Below are 19,549 nucleotides of genomic sequence, written 5' to 3' on the forward strand. Positions count from 1 at the left end.
CTGTCATTCCATGCTCTTCCCCCGTCTGTGACAACATGCCATGTGCTACATAATTCATTCATACAGTTGTCATGTAGAATTCTTGATCAAGGTTCACATATCATGATCGTAGCTCTCATTAGGAATTAGGAATTCGTTTTACCCTCCAAAGATTACCATCAATACACTGAAATAGGCATTAGTCTAGCCTCTGTCAAATCTGAACCCCCTCCCCCCCCCCCACCTAAGCAACAAGAGAATTAAACTTCAAACGCTTCATGAGTCTTTTCTCATCTTCAAGTGGCCATTACGCCCATCACCTATCGGCTGTCATATCATGTTTTGGCAATCATATCAGTTTGGGACGAGAATCACTAACTAGTACCATTTCTCAGTCACGCACATAACATTTTGGCAATCATCTGGTGATGCAATAATTCTTAGCGCCAAACATGGCCCGTACAAGAAGCTTACTACCGTTTTAAAGTCCCATGATGCCTTGCGAATGAGCTTAGGGTTACTTCCACTAGCAACTAAATCCAATTTCCAGTATGTCGACTAGCCGGAGCGTCATATTTATTACACAACATTTTGCAAATAATGCTCCACCATGATATACATATCACACACACACATGCCACATACACGTAGGCACACACGTTCATAAATAATAGTTACTGACTTTTTTCCTATTATATTAATATTCTTATGAAAATTTGGTAGGTTCTTTTTTTAGTTGTGAAGGAAGTTACTCCATTAAGTCGTTGCTAAATGTTTATACAGCTCCTGTCACTACTAATTCTCACCGAAGTTGCGAAAGTGCGACTCTCTTTTTTGTGAAACGGTCACTCTCCATTTTCTTTCTAACAAGAATATGACAGTATCTACCTTATCACTGTCGGTGTGATGGTGTTTTTTCTTTCTAATTCGCAGCCTTACTTTCACATTCACGACCTTCTTATCCTCCTTGAATGCAATAAAGCTTCGTAATTCAAATACAACCATTTTCAAATGCCAAAGCCCCTCTTTCGCAAAAATTTTCAGCTTACTATGGAATGTCTTTTTGTGATGGGTTCTAATTCGAACAATGCTGGATGACTTATAGGCACCAACAGTGCTCCGCAAGTTGTAAAATTCTTAGCCTCAAATACTATACCCTTTATTGTTGGTCTGTATTTTGAAAATGGCGGTTACTGCCTATTTCTTTGAGTACTCATTCGCTTTCGTATATATAGAGTCTGAAGAAGACCATGGTGTATAAACAATTGTTGGAACTGATATGTGGTGTGGGTTATTTAAGTGACAGCAGCCACTGTTACAGCAAGCTGAAAAAATACAAAAAAGCACATTGTTGCAGAACCAAAATAATTCACGCAACCGTCAGAGTGAAGAAAAAAGTTAAAGTTCCCGTAGTGTCGCGTAGTGTAAATAAATGAGCGGATGTGGTGGGCTGGTGGCTAAGTTGCTCTCTCTCTCTCTATATATATATATATATAAAGACGCTGCTTTACAACAGAGGTTTCAGGGTGTAGATCTATAAAATGATGTTGTGTCGCCATTGTAGCTGCAATAGGATAAAGCAAGCTCACACAAAACACAAACGCACACTCATACACACAAAAAAAACCCATGTGATCATCACCAAAATACACATTCGCTCCTTCATATTCCTTGTCGCGACAGACCTGCGGCCACATGTGGTCCAACCAGTTCTACGTGCAGACGCAATACCGCGTTATCTTCCCCAATGGCGCGTGTTACGAGGTGGACGCCAACCTGAATTTTCAGAGCGTTAACCGGACCACGCCCTGTTTGACACGTGAGTGTGTGTTGGAAATTTAGTTGTAGTTTCCGGTCAATCATCCCCGCTTTGTTGTAATCACTTCCTTGTAAACCCTCGTTAAATGTTGTAGTCTATTTGTGCACATTGTGTAGGCGTATACTCACAGTAATACTCGCAAATATTTGGTGTGGTCAGATTTTGTTAAGTTAATTTCTTTAATGGCAGTAACAGTTTGTTGGAAAGCTTTTTTTCAGCAAATCCGATGTGAAGTAGTGTGCATTTACCATAAACAGTATACGTAATTATCCTTGATTAGATAAACGTCCCGATTGGCCTATACGTAGAACTTAATCTTTGGAATGAGCTCCGCATGTTAAGTTTTGCGTGAGGTTTTGCAATGCGATGCAAACTATATAGCAGCACAGATTTATAACTCAGTTAAAGCGCAGATGCATTTTAGATGATATTATGGAGTTTCGCGTTTTGTGTATCCTTCTTTCGCAAGCGTCAATCGTGACGAATGATATATCTGTAGTCATTTAAAGATTCTCTTTTTAAATCAAATCTACTGCAGATATTATGAGCAAAGAAACGGAAAGTTAGAAAGAAAGTAAGAGAGAGGGAGAGAAACAGGATGCGTGTAAGAGAGTGAAGAGAGGTATATAGCGAAAAAGAAAAGAGAGGAAGTAATACGTCTCTCACTACACAAAGTACAGGTCTGTGCATTACGACTGTGTAATATTTACAAGATTTGATGTGTAAAGAGTAGATAATGAGTTTCGCCTCCCCGTGAGTGTTTATTCCATTCAGTAATTACACAGTGTGATAAAGTGCACACAACTGTGATTGCGCTTTGACCACAGTGTTGTTCTTTGTAAATAAGTGTGGAAAGAGATCGTATTTGCATGGATACAAAGGATTTGAGATGAGAACATATTTTTTTTTTATACCAAATCTGTGGGTCACTTGGACATCAATGTGCGCGGTTCATTTTGAAACGGTGTGTTGACATCGGGAAGACCATCGGGGAAAAAAAATATCGCAGTTTATTACTGAGCATGGCTGTAATGCTTCGCACCTCGAATGGATTTGTCGCCAGTGTGTGTAACTCGTAAGGGCACCCTAGCTATTACTTAAATAAGTTTTAGAAGAAAGACCAAGGAAAATACTATAAGCATTTCCACTTTGCGGAATCCATAAGAAAGCGAGATCTTATTCCTTTTATTCCCTTTTTAAAGTGATTTAAATGGACACGCTGCACCTAACTAACCTAAACATGATTAGTATTGAAATGGTAATGCGTAAAAGATGTCACTATTATTCTCACGTTTTATCTCCGTTAAAAAAAAAGAAAAGGTAGGGCCATCATTTATTTGATAAATCTCTCGCTTTTGATTATTTGAATTCAGGTTCTTTTTAATTTTTGAATGTTCTCTTGAAATGAATTATCAGTGTGATTATTATCGTTCTGGTTTCCCGAAAAACGTTCAGGTGATTCTGTGATACTATGGTGATTAAATGTGGACATCATATGCGTTATACTGTTGCTAACTGAGGTATACTGTTTCAATAGACATTATCCATGTGTATTTGCCTTTGATCTATTCTAACTTCCATTATTCAACTATTCTAAGAGAGTGATGCAAGTGCATTATGCGAAGATAATACTAATGATTTTGTTTGAAGATAAACTGTTGTGCATGAATTTTACCTTTGAATGCCTTTAAGTGAGTGCATCGTGTATTTTTCCTTTTTCCGAGTTTAATGACAATGACGAAGAACATTAATGATGACTTTGAAGATCTTGTATCTCAGATTTTGGTGAAAACCTCTTTCTTTCTTTTTTTGGAATGGGATTAATTGCCAGATAATCAGTCAAGTGATGTCCTGTCCAAACCCCAGATGTCTTACCCTCAAAATGAAGTCAACACGGCATTGCATAGGAAAGGCCATCCCATTTGTTACAGTGCTTTGGCTACCATGTTTTTTTCGCTCTTCTGAACTTTTAGCACTTTTTAGATCCGAGGTCTTGTCGTCCCCAATATGTATAGTTATGTTGCTTTATTTGAAAAATAAAAAGTGTACACAGAATGTATTTTCAGTTTACCGGATATCGAGAGGATATTTAGGGGCCTTTAAGAATTCTCTTCACTCCCTGCAATGTTATTTTGTATGTGTTACGTCAAAGTTTACTGAAACTTCTCTACTATTTTTTAAAGGAATGTTACATGAAGTCTTATTCCAAATTTAATTCAATTTTATTTTGATAAAACAAAATCCTCTCTTATCGATGAATCATGCTCTTATCACAGAAATTGGCTGACGTTTTAGATAATTTTGCATGCGACTGATATTATTATTGTGATCTTCATGGAACTCACTCGTCCCGATATATTGGGTTGAACTCCACAGAGGTGCAGATCAAGGCGGACAGCCAGGGGAAAGGCGTAGCGTGGCACGGGTGGTGCCAGGCGGGCTTCAGTGCCACTTACTCCCTAGACAGCCGCACGCTTATCCTGGGCGCAGTCGGGTCGCTGGCCTGGAGAGGTAGGTCTGGTCTATCCAGGGAGGTGGAAGTCACCTCCCTGGTCTATCCCTTCGTGGAGATAATTTGTTAGGTCTCATACCTGTAAATAATGATCCGCAGACCCACGAGAAAACAATGAATATGGAAGATATGAATTTTTATAAAATCTACAAAAAAAAATTCAATATCGTCCGTGCTTACATGATAATATCTAACTACTAAAATTCAACCTCTGGCTTTTCCGTTCAAACTCCGCTCAGAGGTCTGTAGCTAGGTACTTGTAGCTAGGTGTGTCCCATTGCAGATGCCAGTAATATTTCGTAAATGACACAAGTGCGATGCCAATGTATTTGCCATAAATACCACAAAAGTTTGACGACAGAGATTAGAATCAGAAGAAATTACTTGGGTGGACAATAATAATTCTCATCTGAATCACCGGTATTTGCAGTAAAGGTACAAACTTGATGACTTCACAGCCCGTTACTGCTGTCGTCTATTTATAATCCTTTGCATGCTGAGAGTGTCAATCGGCACACACACACACACACAAAAATATATATAGCATTGTACACATTGTCCAAAGTCCCCGGCAAGGAAAGGGTTAATAATTTCTTTGAGATGATGAAAACACTACATCCCTGCAGGAAGCGTGGTGTCTATAATCAACGCGCAGACCAACGTCGCAGATGTATCCAGCTGGTACCCGCCAGATGACAAAGACGAAAGTTATGTCGGTAAGTGTCTTCACTTGAGTTTTTCATTTAATGGCTCACCTTTTCAGACAGTGTTTACATCGTAAACCGGCACCGGCGGGAACACACTTCCCAGCTAAATTTCCTCACAGGGTGCGGTAATGGAGGCTTCTTGTGTCACACGACTGTAACATACAAAACACGTGTTTATTCTCGCAATTTTATTATGAAAAAAAAATGGTGATTGGTAGACTGGTCTTCGTTGTATGTAACCGTCCAATTTTAGTCTGTCCATAAGTCAAGTCTCTGTTGACATAACTCTTAACTCATAACTCTTAACTCTTGTTGTATCACATTTTTTTTTACTAGGCCTTAATAACTGTGCACGCAGTTTAGCCCCAGTGAAAGTCCACGCCATCACCAGGTGGCGAGTTGCACCGCATAATCAAAACCTGCATAGAAATGATTGTACCTCTGGCCCACTGAACTCTCATACTATTCGATCTGCTGCAACTTTTACTCCTTAGACTATCAAAGAGGAATATGCTGGAATAAGTTGAACAATAGCATTCTTGTTTGTGTTTGTTTGTTTGTTTATTTTGTTTAAAGGTATGGTATAGTTTTGGTTGAGATAGAGATTTAGGTTTTAACTTTTTGTGAGATGATTAGATATTAACGAGCATACAATTCCAAGAGGAATGCGAAGCTTATTTCCTAGAAATTTGAAATGGCTGATATATCCCAAAGTAAAGTAAAACAAAGTGGTCCTAATATAAGGTTGGTCCCACTTTTTATTAGGACCACTTTGTTTCTGAATATCTCAGCTATTTCAAAACGAATTTTCATCTAATCAACATTTATCTTCTCGTAGAATATGCTCTTTAATATTTGATTTTTTTTTAAAATTCTAATTATCTGACCAAAAAAAAAAAGTGAAACCGGAATCCCCATCTCAACCAAAACTATACCATCCCTTTTGAATCCGAATAAAGTAGAATACATTAAACTTAATTTAAGATTCAAAGACGTCGAGAGTATTAGATAACTGCTACATGTACTTCGTAGCGTTAGCTATGTGTACATTTATCACACTATGAACATTGATTCTGGATGACGATCTGACACCAAGCAGGCAACATATTGGAGATAAAACCTCGAGGTAAAATACAAAGTAGAAACCCGTTTTATGACTGTATCCCTGTCTCTCTTGATCAAATTATCAAATACGTGATGGTAGATTCATTCAAAGCACACTGTTTTCAAGGTGCTTGTTATATCACGTACCAAATGTATCGAGTTTTGGGAAGGCGATAGGGGCGTTGTATCCGATACTTCATCAACCCACTCATGGAAATTAAGAGATTCCTTTGATCTGTTTACTAATCGCTCCAGTCACGGAAACATTTCGTCGTGTTCTAGGAAGTCATTAGTGAAAAATATTTAGCTTCCTGCTACGTGAGGGAGTTGTTGAGAGCCGAGTTTAGTTGCCATGGAATATCTTTGACGAATAACTCCTTTAATAGCAGAATCATTGAAGATCTAGATCGTTATGTCAATTTTCTCTCTTCCTTCTGAATAGTTAATATCACTGTTTACAAGAGAGAAGGGTTAATTTACGAATGAGAGAACAAACACTACCACCTTGTAGGTCAAATGTTGTTTATACAAGTTTTCTTAGGATTATTCGTTTATGTTGTCATTAAGTGTCATTAATCATACATTATCGTGAAAGTTATCGATAAAATCTGTCAGTACATCTAGAGTCCCAAAGCCGAGGCTAAAAAGTATTAGATGTATACATCTTTAAAAGATCATATTTATAATTTAATGGTTATGGGAATCGCTGTTTAGACAATGGTAATTTTTGTGTTATAATTGTTCATTATCTGTTACTTCCTGTTTTGTTCGTGCCCGTAGACGTATAGAGGATTCTTTGCTGACTTTAATCAGTCTTGAGAACGACGATCGATTTCACAAGCATAAGACCAGCCCAGTTCTTGAAACAGATTTCCATTTTCTATCACTTTATACCGTAAATATCGCATTATATTCCTATTGTTGTATATTTTCCTGTATTAACCAGTATCGGAAAGTCATGATTAGACTTCCAAAGCAGCTCAAAACTTGATTTGCCCGTGAACATTACTATTTTGATTTAATGGGTTAGTAGACATCTGCAATGATCTTTGCCGAGAATGCATTGCAGTGCTGATTAACTGATTAAAACTTTACCCAACCGGAGAGAATTTATTACGTTTGTATTTTGATTAAAAATGTACAGTCTTCGCAAGAAGAGTCGTCATTTCAAGCAAAATTGCTTGGCAGGTATGTCGTCATACTAGTAACTGAAAGGGATTCCTAAAAAAAAACAACCCAAACATATATATAGTCAATAACAAAATATATTTTGTACAGTTATAGGCATGTGTGTGTTTGACTGACTTATCTTTGTCGTATTATGTTTGCGTCTTTCTCTGTTCGCAGACATTGTGTAAATCTATCATTAATGTTGAGATGCCATACTTCGGGCATACCATGTATTGCATCACTATCTCTGTATGTTCTTCTCGCTTCTTGTCCAGGCTATGCCGTGGGTTCCGGTCACTTCTTGTCCAGAGCATCCGTGGAGGGGGTGACAGGTGCGCCTCGGGCCTACGAGAAGGGTCAGGTCTATATCTACAACCTGCAGGATTTCACCCTCATCTCATCCATTAAGGGCGAATCGGTAAGTCACGTGGTAAAACTCTCCGCTGTCATATCACACGAAAGGCGTCCATCTTTTTTTTTTCCTTCATAATTTGCGTCATTTTTCGCTTCAAGTTCTGTCACGCAATGTAATGCCATTGCGTACTGTATTTACATCTTACACAATGGCTCCGTGTTATCAAGCGAGAGTTATGATTGATCGTGAAATCAACTATGATGTTTTACCACTTTTAATCAACTATGAGTTTACGTTTTATGAAGAAACTTATAAGTGATTGTGAAGTTGTGATTGAGTTGTAGACTTGGGATTGATTTCGTGAAATTATAATCAATTACAAGTTTTGATAAAACTGGGCCTGGGCCCGAGAACAGAATGCGGCCGTGTTAAAACATCTTCAGCCATGCCCAACCTATATAGAACAACTGATGGTTGTAACTTGGGTTCATACAATGTTAGCAAATGAGTCGCAAAAGCTACAAAGCAGACCAAAGGTCTGAGGATTATTCTGATTACCTGTTTGAAGCAGCCATGAGTGGGAGAACGTGACGACACTCGAATGGTGATTCCTAACTGACAAGCTATAGATTGTTTCTTCTTGTCCCTTAAAAAATAATTCAAATCATCTGCGCCAGAACAATGAAACTCGAATGAAGATTTCATTGTGTATTTGCAATGGAGTAGTTGGAGTAAAGAAAAAAAAAGTCCCACACTCAGAATCCTTTTCATCTTCACAATGAATCATTCAAAACTCTATCAAAAGAAATATTTGGAACAGTGATCACAAAGTACCTTTGGACCCACCAAAATAACATAAAATGTACTAAACTAATATCAGATGAAATGAAGTAGATTAAATTTAAAGGGGAAGGCTAGTAACTGATCAGTGGGAATCAGTGGAAATGCTGGGAGATGATTGTTCCAATCCTTATGGGATTCATTCAAGAGTTCATTGTATATCTATTGTTGTGTGAAAATGATTTGCTTCAGAATGGTCTCATATTCAAGTAATGTGCAGTTTAATGCTTCCAGGTTAGCGTCCCTGGTCAGTGACGGAGCATTAAACTGCACATTACTTGAATATGAGACCATTCTGAAGCAAATCATTTTCACACAACAATAGATATACAATGAACTCTTGAATGAATCCCATGAGGATTGGAACAATCATCTCCCAGCATTTCCACTGATTTCCACTGATCAGTTACTAGCCTTCCCCTTTAAAAGGATCAAATCTAAAAGAAAAAAAAAGTCGGTGAAAAAACACAAAACAAAAACATGTTAACAACAGCGTAACAATCATGCCCCCTAAGATGTAACCATTATCCATTGACAAGGGTCCATTTCTTGAGAAGTGCTAGAATTCGGAGAACCTGTGTGAAAAGAAAAAAGAAGACTTTTCACGGAGTCTTTGTACCTGTCACGATCTCTTCGCCTTGTACCGTAACCAGAGTTTTGTTGTCGTTGTCTTTGCTGTGTTACTCTCGCTTTGTTTGTTTGTTTTTTTCTCCGTTTATATGTATACGTTTGTGTGTGTGTGTGTGTGTGTGAGTGTGCGCGTGTGAGTGTATGTGTGTGTGTGTGTGTGTGTGTGTGTGTGTGTGTGTGTGTGTTTCGATGCAAGGAAGAGATCGCACCTTGCCATCAAGCGTACAAATATCCCCCTGTGTGGCACACTCACCTTCATGAGTACATCGCATTTGCGAGATTAGAAATAATTCATCGGCCCGTTTATCTGTATCGTAATATATCCCATGCCTTATGCCTCCTGCTGTATAAACTGATACGAGTAATTAGATTTGGGAAATCGGTGTCAAGTCTAGTTTAAAGTGAATGCAGACACAGTTGCATTGATAGAGTATTAATGATTCAGTCATTTTCAGGGGAAACGAGTCTTTGACGTCAACTTTTCGGACCCGTAGATTAAAAGTTAATCGCTAACTTGAGAGACCTCGTACAGTTAATTGGAGACATCATGGTTGTGTTGAGAGCAGCATTCGTCAAATTTGACATTTCCTAGATGACACTGCCATATCTTCTTTAAAGCATTGACAAACCTATCTAATGTTCCAAAAATAAAGTTGTTATTTCCTTCCGGTTACTAACTGTATATATTGTAATATTTCTGTGAAAATACCCTGGCAGAATCTATGCGGAAAAACAGATTGGCGAGATGGCGCTGGGTATTTTATAAGAAAATCGAGAGGTTTAAATTGGTTGCTCAGTTTCAGGAACTGTCGAACTTTTTAAACTAGTTTGTATTTTGAAGTTCTAATGGATGGGAAAGAAATCATGAAACATTGTTGTCTCTATAGCGATAAAATTTGCCCCAATCGCCATGCTGATAAACTATTTACCTACAAATTCATCTTACTCTTTGTTAAGGAAGCAGAACAAAAGATGAAAACATGCATAAATTCTACACAGGTAAACTTGTTAAGCAATTGGTATTGTAATGGAATCACATTGCTGCATTACTGGAATATGTGAGCCTCCGTTATCATCCTGTTCAGTGTATTCTTTTTTCAGAGTATAGGTATATCCTGTCAAAGAACACAACACAATTTCACAAATCTGTACATCTCACTGTCAATTCGTGTACTACGTGATGTGAAATTAAAGCATCATGATTCATGTCTCGAATGCCCCTTTAAGTTTATACGCGAGAATCCGGTCATGATTGATAGAGATAGACGCTTCTCTTTTCTAGATGAATACGTACTTCGGGGCAGCGGTGCTCGGTATCGACCTGAACCGTGACGGACTGACCGATCTCCTGGTGGGGGCGCCCCAGTACTCTGAGGACCAGGACGAAGGGCGTGTCTACATCTTCATCAACGACGGGATGGTAGGAGGGCTGCGATATGAGCTGTGATACTTACAAAAAAAGAAAGTTGATGACATGGTGATAATAATGATGATGATTATGATGACTTGATCATAGTGGTGAGATGATCACGGTGATGATCATAGTCATGATAATGACATTGTTGATTGGTGACGATAATGACGATGGCGTGATGACGATGATGATGATGGCGTGATGATGATGATGATGATAATGACATGGATGTTGATGGTGATGGTTATGACATTGGTGGTGGTGATTATGGTGATGATGACATGATAATGACATTGATGCATTTGATGGTGGTGACGATAAAATGATGAGGAGGATAGTGATGATATGATAACGGTGATGATTTTAATGATATTGATGATGATGATGATGATGATGAGGAGGAGGAGGAGGAGGAGGATGACATGATAATGGTGATGATGATGATGATGATGATGATTATGATTATGATTATGATGACATGATAACGGCAATGATGAAAATCATAATGAAGATGATCATGTTCGAATGATGACAAAGGTGATTGTCATGATGATGGGACCAGAAGAAGTAAGGAACACGAAGAAGAAGACAAAGAAGAAGAAGAAGAAGAAGAAGAAGAAAAAGAAGAAGAAATTAAGAAGGTGGATAAAATAAGGAAAGCGAAAGACACGTTTACCCCTATGTTAATACGGATTTAGAATCAACAAGAATGTGTAGCTTCATGTGAAGAAGAGGAAGGTAACGTTAAGAGCCCCTCCCACTGACTGACTATGTTCTCCCCTATAGGAAAAAAACAAACAAACAAATATAATGAGTTCAAACACTTTTGGTTTTAGAATATAACGGTTTGTAATGAAATTCCCCCAACTAACAGGCCATTATGCGGAAGCTGGATTTCAAACTGATGGGAAGCAACAGTATTGGGGCTCGCTTCGGTTCGGTGATCGAGTCGGTAGGCGACATCAATCGGGACGGTTTTGAAGACGTGGCTATCGGAGCCCCGTATGAAAACAACAACCGAGGTGCCGTGTACATCTACCTGGGCGGGGAGTATGGACTGAAAAAGCCTTACAGCCAGGTATGTCTAGGAGTAAGGACTAACAGTTCGAGAAGTTGTAATCTTCTCATTATCCTGCGAAAGAATCGTTTAAAATCTCGATTCTGACTATTTGGACTCATTTTTTTCCGGGCCCAGCGTATTCTCGTCTGATGCCTCTTGCATAAAACTTTTTTACCTGAGAAAAACTCTGGTAAGAACCAAAAACTCAGGTTAGTAAGAATCCACCATTGCCTTTAACACACACACACACACACACACACACACACACACACACACACACACACACACACACACACACACACACAAATATGTTAAAAAGTTATCCGAGTTTTCTCAAGTCAAAAGTGTTATGCAACAAACTCGAGTGTAGGGTTGTGGTTGTCAGTGACAGTTCGCGCCCCCACTTCTTTTCTTTATTTGATGTCAAATTTCCATGGAGTTTGCATGGGGTGAGCAGAATACTTTGGTAGTTCGATAGAGATTGAAATTTGATTGAATTCGTGATTTTGTGATTTCATGAATTCGTGATTCATATTTTTAGCATCATTTTGAGATGCTCACAATAATCAATTTTCTAATACACAGCATTTCGACTCACACGCACACACGCACACGCAGACTCAAACGATTTAAATGTCAACTTTAAAACGTAGAACTTTCAAAGCAACAAATATTTCGTCTTAAAAAACAAAACAAATATGAAGCATATAACATTATTCTTTTTTTATTGCGATGACATATCAACAGATCCCAGACAGATAGACTAAAATTGATTCGAAAGTAGACATGACATGTGATTCCAAATGATAGTATATGTTTATTTATGCTAGTTTTTGTTTTGTGCTATAATTTAGTTATTCCTTTTTGGTGATTGTTGTTTCGTCAACAAAATATTGTCGCTTGTTAGGATTGAAAAAAAAAAAAAAAAACGTTCGATTTGATATCTGCAAATATAGTGCTTATCCCGCTCAATAAATTAAAAAAGACGCTCATCACCCCTCAACCTCCCCCCCCCCCAAAAAAAAAAAGACACAAAACGAATTAATAAGCCTCAACCCCCCAAAAAAAAAATAAAAAAAGACACAAAACGGATTAATAGACTGACACCCAAGAAACAATCATCAAATCACCCAGAGATGACAATCAAAGTTAGATCAGTTACTTCGTGGAGTTCGATTTAGTTGTATGAGCACACAGTGAGGACCATGGCGATACACGCCATTTCGCCATTTTATCGATGATCTTGAGTTTTTTTCCGGAAGGAAGTCATCCGAGCAGACAGATAAGATAAGGCCTATCACGCTGTCATAAAATTTTAGTGGGACGTACTTAGTAAGTGAAAGGTCTCCCTTGAATTTTCATCGGGATTCCTTTCACATCCCATGAATCATAAACACGTAACTTCAATGTTTTAAGCCCCGGAGCATGTCTTTCAGTTCACCCAACTTCCGTTGACCAAATTATAGAGAAAAAAAGTCTTCAGATTTTTTTATCTCCGTACAAAAATATTCTTTGCCTAAAGTGGACTCTGTGTAGTCAGAAGTATTCATACCCCGCTCAGCTATTTCCTTTAAACTTTTATGACCAGACTATGGCCAAATATGACCTGCGTTCTTTTTGTTGTTGTTGTTGCTGTTTTGTTTTTTACTTTTTTGAAGTGTTTGATGATTTTTATCTAATTTCCTTCCTCTTAGTCATTCACATTTAACGAGATCATCTCTGGTCATGTACCATAAGTTTTCTGTGTTCATAGAAATCAACATGATATTAGTATGGAATTCGCCTTTAAGTGGTTTCTGTTTGGTCAAAAGTATTGAAATTTAATTTCCCGTTCAGTTATTTGTTTTCAACTTTCACGAAATTATCTTTGGTCATGTACCATAAGTTTCCTGTGTTCATAGAAATCAACATGATATCAGTATGGAATTTGCCTTTACGTGGTTTTTGTGTGTTCAAAAGTATTGACATTCCATTTCCCGTTCAGCTATTTGTTTTCCACTTTCATTACCATACTATGACCGATCTATGTTACCGTCGTATTTTTGAGTGTTTGATAATTTCATCTCGTTTCCTTCCTCTCTGTCATCACGTTTCACGAATTCATCTTCGGTCATTTACCTTAAGTTTTTATCTCACAGTGTTTTATCTCTGCTGTTGTATCTCGTGAGATGAACTTATTCCTGAACTTTTTTCTCACGAAAGTTTATCATCGTGTGTTTCATGTGTTTAAGTCAGAATTTAAGGGTCATACGTGAAATAAATGCCCTGCTGCATTCAAAGTTTTGTTTGAATGTCATGTTTTTATCTGAAGTAAAACCAAGTTACCCTGCTCGGCAAATCGGCAGAATTCAGCCTTTGAGACGTACTGTAATTCATTCCTTGAATTAGATTTTGACATAGTTACATATGTTAAAGAAGTGAATGGTATTGAATCTGAATTAAAAAACAACAACCAAAAACTGAAATTCAAAATGAATCATCAAAACATACTACTCATTTGAAGTTCGATGTATAAGTTGATATCAACATTTTCATATGCACAGAGGTTGACCGGTTCGAGTGTGAACCCGAATCTGATGTCGTTCGGGAGTTCGATCTCGGGAGGTATCGACATGGACAACAACGGCTACAACGACATTGTGATCGGCGCGTATGCAAATGATACTGCTGCCCTCTATCTGTGAGTTTACGTCAACATTTGCACAACGCTAAAAACTTTACGGGAATTATTATGCAGATAGATAGATAGATAGATAGATAGATAGAGGTAGATAAATACATAGATAGATAGATAGATAGTAGATAGTAGATAGATAGATAGAGAGATAGATAGATGGATGGATGGAGGTAGATAGATAGATAGATAGTAGATAGATGGAGGTAGATAAATAGATAGATAGATAGATAGATAGATAGATAGATAGATAGATAGATAGTAGATAGATGGAGGTAGATAAATAGATAGATAGATAGATAGATGGATGGATGGATGGAGGTAGATAAATAGATAGATAGTAGATAGATAGATAGATAGATAGATAGATAGTAGATAGATAGATAGTTGATAGATAGATTGATAGATAGTAGATAGATAGATAGATAGATAGATAGATAGATAGTAGATAGATAGATAGATCGATAGATAGATAGATAGATAGATAGATCGATAGATAGATAGATAGTAGATAGATTGATAGATAGATAGATAGATAGTAGATAGATAGATAGATAGATAGTAGATAGATAGATAGATAGTAGATAGATAGATAGATAGATAGATAGTAGATAGATAGATATAGATAAATAGATAGATATAGATAGATAGATAGATAGATAGATAGATAGATAGATAGATAAATAGACAGACAGATAAAGTATTGACTTATTTGGAAAAGAATCACGATTAGAATAGCATGAAATAATTGTCTTTTTGCAGTTTAGGCCAATCAACCTTAAACGCTTAATGACGGAAATGATTCTGTTGTTTTGTTCTGTTTTGTTTTGTTTTTAAACATAAATGACAAGAAGTAGTCATAACCTCCTTCGCAGATGCTCTTGTGTTAACTTAATCGTTCTTTGTGTCTCACTGCAATTACGTGATCTTTTTTTCCCCTTGGGTTGAACGTTTGAATCGTTGCCAGGAGTAAAGCCGTGATTGACATCGAGTCCTTCATCACCCTGACTCCATCACTTATCGACATTAACAAGACGGCCTGCATGCAACATGGCAAACCCGTCTCCTGTCTACACATCATGGCTTGTGTCAAGTACACCGGCGCGTCCGTGCCAAACCGAATCGGTACGCATCAGACTTTCCGATGCCTTAAACATGCCCAGACTGTTCGTTCACGCTTTGATAATTGTTCTGTGTTTGCAGTTTAATCAAAGTTCGGTTATATAGTAAACATGTTCCTTAGTATAAGCTGAAAGGTTTGACAACTTAATTTATAATACTTACTTTAACCCTATTCCCACCGGGGGAGGGGGGCCATTTTGCTCTCGCCGCGACATTTTATGACTTTTTTCTTTCAAGTATCGCACAACTTTTGAGACCAAATTTGTCGCTCCCAGGCATACCGTTTTGAAGCCACGCCCCTTTGAAAAAATTCGTCGACCCAAAAATTGCTCAAAAACATGATTTTGTGTACAAATCCGATGTAAATTGTGTTTTTGCAATTAATTCATATAAAAATAAATATTTTTACTTTCAATGGGTGATAATGATTTATTTTAGCCTGATTATGCTTTTAAAAGTTTCTGCGACAAATTTTGATGAAAAAAAACAACAAAAACGAAAAGTAAAAGAAACAAAGAAGTACATAAGAAATAATTATGAAGCCGAATTTTTGCTTCAATATTATTGTTGAGGATATTGAACAGAATATGTTTACCATAAATTAGAAGTCTTGGAGCTTTATTTTTTTATTTATAGGCAAAAAAATATTTTTGCATGAATTGATTAATATAAAATACATAAATTAAAATTTGAAAAATCTAACTATACAGTCTTGTGGATTACATTGGCCTCTACCTTAGTGCAAATTTTCGCGAAGATCGCGCGATCCACGACCGAGATCTGAAGGCCCCCCCCCCCCCAAAAATCCCCTAATATCGTGAAAATGATGTATCCTGACCAAACGACTCGTTCATTCATCAGCCAACAAACTAATATTGCATAATAAATTCAATTAGATCATCAGAGATTTTTGAATGGGTGAGAGAAGGATTTTACGCTTCGCATGCATGTGGTTTCTGCGTATCACAATGACATCTTATGCCCCCCACCCCCGGGGGTATTTATGTTATGCAATAATTCTATGGAGATTTTATCTTCTGCCGTCAAGACCATCTTACTGAATCCAGATGTTAATCAATAACGATGTACTTTGTTAACAGGAAATCCTCTTAGTTTTAATCACTTTTGACAGCTTCTACCATCAAGACCATCTTACTGAATCCAGATGTTAATCAATAACGATGTACTTTGTTAACAGGAAATCCTCTTAGTTTTAATCACTTTTGACAGGATCTCTGACATTAGTCGTGAAATTGTATTTCAAAAACTCATGCAAAGATTCTATCAAAAATATTATCATGTCCATTTCCAATCCACCTTCCTCTTCCTCTATCTCCTTTCCTCACCCCATCCCATCCCCCTTTTCCCTCCCCTCTCTTTTTCACTCTTTCCCATTCCTAAACCCATCTCTTTCCCCTTTCAACACCCCTTCTCTCTCCTTCCTATTCCCCCTCCCCTCTCTCCCCCTTCCTATACCCCGCACGTTTAATCCCCTTCTCATTCTCTTTCGTCTCTCCCCTTCCTGTCACCCCTCTCTAATTTCCTGTCTCTCCCCTAATACTATCCCTCCCCCTCCTCCCAATACCCTCCCCTGCCCCCCCTCCCCTCCCTCTATCACTCTATTCTACACCCATCCCTCCTCCCAGGGCTTGACTATGTGTTGGAAGTGGACCACTTCAAGATTGCGTCGGGGCTGCCCACTCGCATGACTCTCGTGAAAGATGGTATGGTGATGGGGTCGAAGCTGACCCGAAACATTCAGCTGGCAGTGGGGCAGCAGAACTGCTATGAGATTGATGCCCACATGAAGGTGTGAAATGATTATGTCAGGTGCATGCAAACTATAAACTAACTGGAAACACTACATCATGCTCAATCACAAACAGCAGTTCAAATGCAAAGAAAACTGCAAATATTTCAATGAACTGAAACAAAACAAATACATAGTATAAAATTTGATGAGATGATGTCAGGAATTTTAGAGGTTTCTATGTGGTGACATAAAATGATGATAATTCTTCAGGAACTTAATTTGTGCCGTAAAGACTATTCTTTATAAACTGTTTGGATACTATAGCCCACTCCCCTGAAAAAAAGAAAAGAAGTTATGAAGTGTAAAGCAAGTATGCAAATTACTCTAGTTGCCTCATATCTTACGTGTGATTACAGATAAAGTTTGTTGATTAAAGACAATTTTTGTTTGCAGATAATGTTATTAGAAAAACACTTCAAACTTGCACGAACTTATCTCTGTTCGCAATTGTATTTGTAAATTCTGTTCTCTAAACATAATCAGATCTGGCAATAAAAGATGACTTTATGACCAGAATTCCTCGTACACAAGAAAGAGCCAAGTCACCATATCTTTTTTTTTTTTAAGTGAATAGAAATTAAAACGTTTATGAAATGAAATGAAATTTATTTACCAAACAAACATCTCAACATACAACAGTCAATAGTTTTGGCAAAAAAAGAACTGGCAATAGCGTGCAGGCTATGTGAGGCTAGTCCTTTCTATGATATTAATTATAATAAACGTATTAATCTCACAATGATATCAGTTTCTATATGTATAAGGAAGTTTTAAAGTATGTTTTAGCAGGGTTTTATTTTGTTGTATGATTCTATGTGCAAAGCATGGTAATAATTATTTTCAATCATCGTTTCGTACTGAATTATCTCCATGAAATGAATTCGACTTCCTCGGAGTACTTAGTACACTCCATTTTTGATATAATCCTTCTTGGTGATGTGTTTGCCCCTCTTTCTTAACTTGTCTTGCCTCCTTGCTCCTCTTGATCTCTCCAGAAAGATATGAAGGATTTCTTGAGTCCGGTTCCCTTCAGACTTTCTCACAAGTTACGGACCCAGCCGGGGGCGCGATACATCACCCAGTGTGGGCGGCTGTGTCCCACAATCAGCCCCTATTCAGATAGCAGCGTGGGTCAGATGGTAAGGCATCACATTAATTGTAGCAGTCATATTACAGTCAAAACACCCTGTAAACACCTGCTAATGATGATAGAATTTAGAAGCATGACAAACTGTACAGCACCATAGTGCTTAGACAAAGCACATTTACAAAGTTCATAAAGTGGTACTTCAACAAAAACAGGTTTGTTTGGGATGCTATTTGAGTACAAAATGGTCGCAGTATCTCTGACTTTGAAGGGCACACTATTCTAGACTTTGTGACTGCAATGCTGAAAAACTTCTCACCTCGCGAAAGATTGGCTGTAGGTCCAGTCAAACACTTTTTTACTGTGCCCGTAGTTATTTGCTCCTGAAGTCCATTTCCAGCTAACAGAGGAAAAGATATAGTAATTTATCAAGCACAGACATGGCGGGGAGAGCTAATTACAATCAAGATCCAGTGATCCTGTTTTACCAAGATGAACTAAATAAATGAGCTCGAGTACAAAATTTCAACTTTGCAGGTAGGATGATACGATTAGAGACGTGCCGACATTGTACACAGGATATTCCTTTCACGACAATTGATAGAACTGACTTATCATTATTGAAAACTCTTTAGTTTCCTTTTCCCAGCATGGCAGACTTTTTAAAAGATGCGATGATATATACATGTACATTTCATTTATCAATGTAAAACTTGTATAACGTTGAATGAATAGTCATATTTTTTTAGTAATCTCATGGATATTCACTGTGTTACTGTCAGGAATCAACAACATCAAAATTAATTTTTCATACGTTAGATTTTGTTTAAAATGTTTTGTTTTTATTATCATTATTTTGTACGTCTGGGTTCCTTCTTTCTGTCTACCTCACGGTCTTTATTCTATTTATCCCCCCCCCCCCCTCCTCATCTGCCTCCTTTTTCAAACAGGCAAGTTTCATCCATAATTGTGGTAATGATTCAAAGTGTGTGACGGACTTGCAGCTGACGGCAGATGTAATCATACCAAGGTAAGAACATGCCAAAAGGCTCGGAAGCTGTTGGAGATGTTTGCATCATGATACTCGAGTTAATGGCTTTCAATTGACGTAACTATCTTAACTGAAATCCGATTAAATTTCCTTATTCAGTCGCTTTTTTAAGTAGTGCAAGTATACGTTGTCATATCTCCTAGTAGCCCCATGGTCAGAGAATTCAAGATCCACCTTTAACCTATACCCAAAGCTGTCATGTGTTAAAGTAT

General features: G+C 37.7%; 1 protein-coding gene across 1 annotated transcript in view; it reads left to right on the forward strand.

The window, feature by feature from the left end:
- The window catches only part of LOC139732733 (integrin alpha-9-like), an 80,919-nt gene that overhangs the window by 49,810 nt on the left and 11,560 nt on the right, over window positions 1-19,549 (forward strand). Inside the window, exons 4-14 of the mRNA XM_071643583.1 lie at window positions 1,663-1,798; window positions 4,175-4,309; window positions 4,937-5,026; window positions 7,567-7,709; window positions 10,399-10,536; window positions 11,405-11,608; window positions 14,134-14,270; window positions 15,232-15,389; window positions 17,033-17,196; window positions 18,195-18,338; window positions 19,237-19,316. Coding sequence (XP_071499684.1) covers window positions 1,663-1,798; window positions 4,175-4,309; window positions 4,937-5,026; window positions 7,567-7,709; window positions 10,399-10,536; window positions 11,405-11,608; window positions 14,134-14,270; window positions 15,232-15,389; window positions 17,033-17,196; window positions 18,195-18,338; window positions 19,237-19,316 — 1,529 coding nt within the window. The remainder of the gene's footprint in view (window positions 1-1,662; window positions 1,799-4,174; window positions 4,310-4,936; window positions 5,027-7,566; window positions 7,710-10,398; window positions 10,537-11,404; window positions 11,609-14,133; window positions 14,271-15,231; window positions 15,390-17,032; window positions 17,197-18,194; window positions 18,339-19,236; window positions 19,317-19,549) is intronic.

Source organism: Diadema antillarum, unplaced genomic scaffold, assembly GCF_040938485.1.
Source record: "Diadema antillarum isolate AM-2024a unplaced genomic scaffold, OU_Dant_1.0 seq00000445_RagTag, whole genome shotgun sequence".
Classification (NCBI taxonomy): Eukaryota; Metazoa; Echinodermata; class Echinoidea; order Diadematoida; family Diadematidae; genus Diadema; species Diadema antillarum.